The sequence below is a fragment of the Tupaia chinensis genome, unplaced genomic scaffold (genome assembly GCF_000334495.1).
Source record: "Tupaia chinensis unplaced genomic scaffold, TupChi_1.0 Scaffold000273_1, whole genome shotgun sequence".
Taxonomy (NCBI): domain Eukaryota; kingdom Metazoa; phylum Chordata; class Mammalia; order Scandentia; family Tupaiidae; genus Tupaia; species Tupaia belangeri.
Genome location: NW_006159755.1, coordinates 1,687,170 through 1,693,908, shown reverse-complemented (window position 1 = coordinate 1,693,908; position 6,739 = coordinate 1,687,170). Strand labels below are relative to the sequence as shown.

The window sequence follows — 6,739 nt, the reverse complement described above, 5'->3', positions numbered from 1 at the left end:
GGCTGCGACTTTGCGGCTGTCCTAGAGTGGTTCGCCGAGCGTGTGGACCGCATCATCCTGCTCTTCGACGCCCACAAGCTGGACATCTCCGATGAGTTCTCAGAAGTCATCAAGGCCCTGAAGAACCATGAGGACAAGATCCGTGTGGTGCTGAACAAGGCCGACCAGATCGAGACGCAGCAGCTGATGCGTGTGTATGGGGCCCTCATGTGGTCCCTGGGCAAGATCATCAACACCCCCGAGGTGGTCCGGGTCTACATTGGCTCCTTCTGGTCCCATCCGCTGCTCATCCCTGACAACCGCAAGCTCTTCGAGGCCGAGGAACAGGACCTCTTCAAAGACATCCAGTCTCTGCCCCGAAATGCTGCCCTCAGGAAGCTCAATGACCTAATCAAGCGGGCACGGCTGGCCAAGGTAGGCCCTGGGGGTGGGAGGAGTGGCCTGCTGCCAAGCGGGGCCTGGGACTCTGGGTGTGGCCTGAAACCCATCCCTGCTGGTGCAGTCTGGCCCAACTAAGGTTCTTCACGTAACCTCCCTCCCTACCGTATAGCCCAGCTACTTTGAGGATTTGAGCATGTTTACAATGTAGAAACGTCAGACAGGAAGTTAACACTGAAGCAAAGGAGGGGGCCTCAGAAACGGAGGGTGTGGGGCTGTAGCCCTGGTTCCTACTGCCTTTCCCTCCTGGTTTATTGGGCACTGAGGTATGCTCTGCTTGATGCTGGGGACCCAGGGAGTGCCACGCAGCCCCCTGGGTGCTGCCCAGCCTTCACAGGGAGAACAGAAGGTGCAAATGAAAAATAAACAGCCATTATTCGTGTTGTCACCGGGTAAGCACAGGGTGCCGCGGGAGCCGATGGCCGGGGCTGGGGAGGTATGCAGGTAGGGCAGGGGGTCCAGGGACAGCCTTGGGTAGGAAGTAGCTGGTGAAGAGGTGGGGTGCCAGTCTGTGGCCTGTGCTGAAGTCCAGGCCACGGTGAGGTGGCATGAGTCCACGAAGTCCTCATGGGCCATCCTTACCCTTCATGGAGGCTCAGGCCCTGCAGTACCCAACAGCAGCTTCTGAATTACTCAGTAGTTTAGAATCTCGGTGCCTGGCCAAGTACTAGAGTGAGAGCCCGAGGCTGCTGGGGCTGGGAGCGAAGGTAAAGGCCACAGTGGGCCCTTCAGACAGCAGGACAGAATGTGTCTCCATAGGGTGTCTGACTTTGAATGACATCACATCACGAGGCTCTTCTTTTTTTTTTTTTTTTTTTTTTTTGGAGGGGTTTTCACTATAGGGCACGTGCGCTCGCCAGACAGAGACATAGAGACAGAAAGCGAGAAATCACCCTCCAGGGGGGATGGTCACTCCCCAAGATCCCTTCTCCTTCATTCTCCTCTCAGGATCTTGGGCGCACATGCACCTGGCTTGAGTTTTAAGCCACCGGGTCCGGGACGCGAACCACGGTCGACTACATGGGAGTCCAGCAACATAGCCATTATGCTAACTGCTGGTTCCCAAGACTCTTGAGGGACAGTCCTACCTGTGGTTCGGGCAGGGCCTCTGGACAGGGCATTTGATTTAGCCAAGAAATGTGGACAACGGAGAAATGGCCAAGTCCAAGCCCTCGTGTTGCAGCGGGCGCCCAGCGTTCTCGCAGGCTCTTTCAGCGCAGGGTTGGTTGTTTGAAAACGAGGCTCTGGCCATAGCTCGTGGGAGACTGGGTCATAGCTGGGCCCTTGAACATCCTGCCGGCCAAGCCCGGGCCCCGGCCCGCCAGTGATGCATCTTCCATCTCCCTGAAACAGCTCCAAGAGCAGGGTTTCTAGACAGGCAGGGGCAGACGGCGGAGGGCGCCTGTGGCTGGTGACGCAGTCGCCCTGGGTGTGACGGGGCCAAGCAAGGTCTTCCTGTGGGGCTCACGCTCCTGCCAGCCTATAGCCCGGAGGTGCTGACTCCACCACAGCCCAACACAGCAGCTCAGAGCACACACGCTGCCTGGAGTCAGAGTGGGGTGGCTCTCGGGTGCTGACCTTTGTCAGGAGCTGACCTTTGTCCTTTCCCCTGGCTGTGTCCCCACCATTACTGAAGTGCTGCCGGGGGGTGGGGGGGGAGCAGCAGCGTTGCAACTTGACCAAACTGCGGCTCTCTGCCCACCTGGCCTTGCTGAGCCTGAATCTGCAATCTCACGTGAGCCCTGGTCACCATACGTGTTGTGACAGGCAGGGCTGGAGGGCTGAGGGCTGCAATGTTACTGCAAACGTCACCTCGAGCCTCGCTGTCAGTGGAGCTGGTTCTGCAAAAGGAGCTCCTGAGAAAACCCTGACCGAGGCTGGGCCGAGGGGTGGCCTTGGGCGAACCCCGCCCAGTGGGCAGGGAAGGGCAGCTCCCCTCTCGTTCCCCACCGACCCCATCTCCTTGTGGGGCTGTAGAAGGCTGTCCCTGCCCAGCTCTGCCTCGTCTTCCATCCAGGCAGCACAGGCAGGCTCGGGAGCTTTGCCTGTCGCCGGTGGTGGTGTGTGGCTGCCTGGCTGCGGGCACACTGCATCACTGTGCCTGGAAAACCCCGAGTTCCCGTTCGGTCCCACACCAGCTTCAAGACCTCTTCCTTTTCCTGGAGTGAGTGACTGTTGACGGGCACGGGCCTGTGCCAGGCAGAGCGGTGATTGTGGTTCTCTGACCCGCCTGCCACGGCATCCCTGGGAAATCCTGGATGCCAACCCAGGTGGAGGTGTGGGGGTGAGCTGGGGCTGTTTCCCTCAGGCAGTCTGTGGCCAGGCAGCTGGCCTAGGGCAGACAGGTTAGGCTGAGCGGAGGGCATTGGTGTGGTAGAGCTGGCTGCAGCCCTTGCTGGCTGGGCCGCACTCAGAGGGTTGCCAACATTACCGCCCACTCGGGGAATGAAGGCTGTGCCTCCTTGGTTGACGAACATCTAAGCAAGGTGCTAAAGCTTAGATAAAGCTTGAGATAGCTGGGAAAGCCTCTGTGGGGATTTTCTGACCCAGAGTCGTCCCCGAGGCTGCATGTAACCTGGCTACGTTGGGGTGGGCTAGCTCTCCGCGGCACTGGCATGTCCTTGCCGCTGCACAGGCCGGTGGGCCCTGTTCGGCCTGCGCTGCCTCAGGATGTGCAGAGAAACAAAGAATGGGGCTTTGGGCCACTCAGGGCAGTCCTGTCGCCATCCTGGGTCCTCCACTTAGTAGTCGGGCACCCTGGCAAGCCTTTTAGCCTCTCCACACCTCCCACAGGGACGAGATTAAATGATAGCGCTGCCCCCTGTTCCGTGAGGGTGGAGTGGTGAGTAAGCGAAGCCCCTGGTGCCCGGCAAATGGCCTTCTGTGGGCAGGCTTAGTGCCACTGCTCCTGGGCAGGCACAGTGACACGCGCAGCAAGCACTGTTGTCGGCCTCGGTCTCTGCCCCGGGCGGGAAGCAGTCGGGCCTTGGACAGGCGTGGTGTACAGGCCTGTGGGATCCCAGGATGGCGGCGGCAGCGGCTTTGAGTCTGAGTCACCTCTTCCACTTCCCTGTTCCTAAGCGGTGAACAGCAGGCACCCCGCAGTGTCCTGGAGGCTCTCTGGGAAGCCCTGACGTCCCTCTGCCACCCCCACAGGTCCATGCCTACATCATCAGCTCCCTCAAGAAGGAGATGCCCAACGTCTTTGGTAAAGAGAGCAAAAAGAAAGAGCTAGTGAACAACCTGGGAGAAATCTACCAGAAGATCGAGCGGGAGCATCAGATCTCCCCCGGTGACTTCCCGAGCCTGCGCAAGATGCAGGTATGGCCCGCCCAGGCTGCCCCAGTGCCGCTCGAGAGCTGGTGGCCATCAGGGAGCAGGGCAGGTCCCGGACTCTGGGGCAGGGCCTTGGAGGGAATCCCAGCCCCGTAGGGCAGGGCCTCCTAAAACGGAAGCAGCTGGTTCATCACCAGCACCCCACCTGAATAGGGAAGCCGACCCAGTCGGGAGGGGCACTGTGGAGAGGATGTGGTGACACATCCAGAGTGTCGGGAAAGGGCGGGGCTGTGCCCAGCTCCTGCGCCCTCCGTTCATTAACAGCCTTGCAGGGAAGGGGCTGCTGCCACCTCCTGTTCGGAGGGCTCAGGCCCAGAGGGGTGAACTCAGCCGCCCAGGCTGGTGAGTGGTAACCAGCTCACTGTGCAGGTGAAGCCTTATTTTAACCACTCTGCCTGGAGCCTGGGAGGAGCTGCCCTCCCCAGCCCTTCTCCTTCTTCCTCCCCCACTCACAGGAACTCCTGCAGACCCAGGACTTCAGCAAGTTCCAGGCCTTGAAGCCCAAGCTGCTAGACACGGTGGACGACATGCTGGCCAACGACATTGCCCGGCTGATGGTGATGGTGCGCCAGGAGGAGTCCCTGATGCCCTCCCAGGCCGTGAAGGGTGGCGCCTTCGACGGCACCATGAACGGGCCCTTTGGGCATGGCTACGGCGAAGGGGCCGGTGAGGGAATTGACGATGTTGAGTGGGTGGTGGGCAAGGACAAGCCCACCTACGACGAGATCTTCTACACGCTGTCGCCCGTCAACGGCAAGATCACAGGCGCCAACGCCAAGAAGGAGATGGTGAAGTCCAAGCTGCCCAACACGGTGCTGGGGAAGATCTGGAAGCTGGCCGACGTGGACAAGGACGGGCTGCTGGACGACGAGGAGTTCGCCCTGGCCAACCACCTCATCAAGGTCAAGCTGGAGGGCCACGAGCTGCCCGCCGACCTGCCCCCACACCTGATCCCACCCTCTAAGCGGAGGCACGAGTGACGGCCTCATCCGCCATCCGCGCCACCCCCGCTTTGTGTCTGCCGGGCAGGGAGAGGCCCGGGCGGCAGAGACTGGGGGAGGGGAAGGGTCACCAGTTTCTCAAGGTCCATAAAGACAGCGGATGTTTCCCCAGCTCTTGAAAAGGAAAAACCACCATCTTTCTTTTAAGGCTGTTCCTGGGCCCAGCGGGGGAGGCAGGGGTGATCCTCGTGTGTGATGATGGAACTTTGTGCACAAGAACTATGGATATTTTTAATATATACCGTTAGAGGCAGCGTTCTTTCTTGCCCCTCCTGTCTGACAGCCCCATGCACGCAGCTGTCCTCTCCCAGCCTCTCCTCCTGCCCCGGCTCCAGCTAGACAGCGCGGGCAGTGACTGACCACTGTGACCACGGCACCAGCTCACTGGACGCTGACGCACCCGGGCTCTGTTCTGGCAGCTGCTGGCCCGTGGCTGTGCCAACAGCACGGGCACACTAGTTCGTGGAAGCCAAGGGCTGCTTGGCAGGCGGGCAGGTGGGCAGGTGGGCAGTGGCTTCCTTCCCCATCCAGCTCGGCCCCTCCCTCTGCTCTGGGGGACAGGTTCTGGTGCCTCCCCACCCTCGGGGCTCCCTATGCCCTCTGGGTGGCCCTGCTCGTTCCTCCTGCCCACAGCTGGCATCTCACCCAGCTCGGTAGTCACTGCAGCAAGGCCCCGCTACCTTAACCTTTCTGGGGGGTTGAGTGAGAGAAGTCTTCCAGGAAAATACATATAAGCTAGTTTTGTCCTGTAAAGTGACACCTTTCATACTTGACCAACTTTTCCAGGAACTTCCCAACCACTTGTTCGAAAGCTGTGATGTCCGTCTCCCCTTCTCCACACTCCAGCCTAGCTCCACCTAGTAGCTGTTAGATGTGGAGTAAGAGGGGAGCCCCCTCCGCCCCACCTGAGGCCCCAGGGTGTGTTTCCTGGCTGAGGAGGGGGTGACATGCCAGCTCCTGCTGCTCCTGGCTGAGGGAGAACTGCCCTGCACTAACCCTCTCACCTCACTGGGGCGCTCTGGCACCGCCCTCCCCACCCTCGGTGGGCATGGGACCTTGTGAACCTGGTCTGGTCTGACGCAGGCAGGACTAAGCCCACGCTCTGGCCTGGGCCCAGTGTCCAGACAGCAGAGCCCCAACAAACCCGGCCTCCCTCTTTTCACCCCCTTTCACTTCCTGTCTTCCTTACTCTCCTGTGGAGCAAAGGAGGGCAGCATGTGACTTGGATGCCCTTAGAACAACCCCTGCCCCCAGGCTGAGCAATAAGAAACCCGAGCCAGGGAGCAGTGCCCAATTCAGCAGGCGGCCCCTCTGCCAGAGCGCAGCAGAGCACAGTTGCGGCCAGCCCCTGCTGGGCAGGAGGGAGGCTAGCAGAGCTTCCGGTCAGGCATCACACAGTGGGCCACGATCTCTCCTGCCCACGCCCCCTGCTGATGCCCTGGTCTCCAGGATCTGGCTGTGTCACCCCCAGCTGCCTGTCACTCCATGCAGTATTGGGTGAAGACGGAGGAGGGGCGTCCCCATCTCGAACTCTGCTGAAGGTGCCCTGGCTTGCCCACTCACCTCTGGGAAGAAAGACTAAGAGACTTCTTTTACTTGCATTAAAAGAACTTTTAATTGTGCTGAAGCTGGCTGTTGGTGCTTACTTGGCTTTTCCAGAGCAGAAGCCCCAGGTCTTCCCCGCAGTGCCTGCTGAAACACATTGCGGGGGACAGGGTGGCAGCAGGACAGGTCGGCACACCTGCCAGGGTGAGGTGGCCGTCTGTGTGGTTGTGCTTAGCTGTGCGGCAGCTGCCACCCCGTATTTACAGGGTGAGGCCTGCAAGTGGGTAGGGAGAAGGGGTGCCTCAAGGGTTCAGAGCCCCTGCCTTCCCGGGGTGAGGCAGGAGCTGAGGAAGAGTAGTTTCCTGGGGAGAGAAGGGGATAGAGCAGCTGGGAGGGCACCCCCGGGCCAGCACCCCTCT

General features: G+C 60.4%; 1 protein-coding gene across 2 annotated transcripts in view; it reads left to right on the top strand.

Moving 5' to 3' along the window:
- EHD1 (EH domain containing 1) overlaps nt 1-6,402 on the top strand; it is a 44,200-nt gene extending 37,798 nt beyond the window's left edge. For both annotated transcript variants that reach the window (XM_006149853.3, XM_006149854.3), the window contains exons 5-6: nt 3,595-3,759; nt 4,230-6,402. In XM_006149853.3, the coding sequence (XP_006149915.1) occupies nt 3,595-3,759; nt 4,230-4,754 (690 nt within the window). In that variant the 3' untranslated portion in view covers nt 4,755-6,402. The remainder of the gene's footprint in view (nt 1-3,594; nt 3,760-4,229) is intronic.
- Nucleotides 6,403-6,739: the final 337 nt, after the last annotated feature.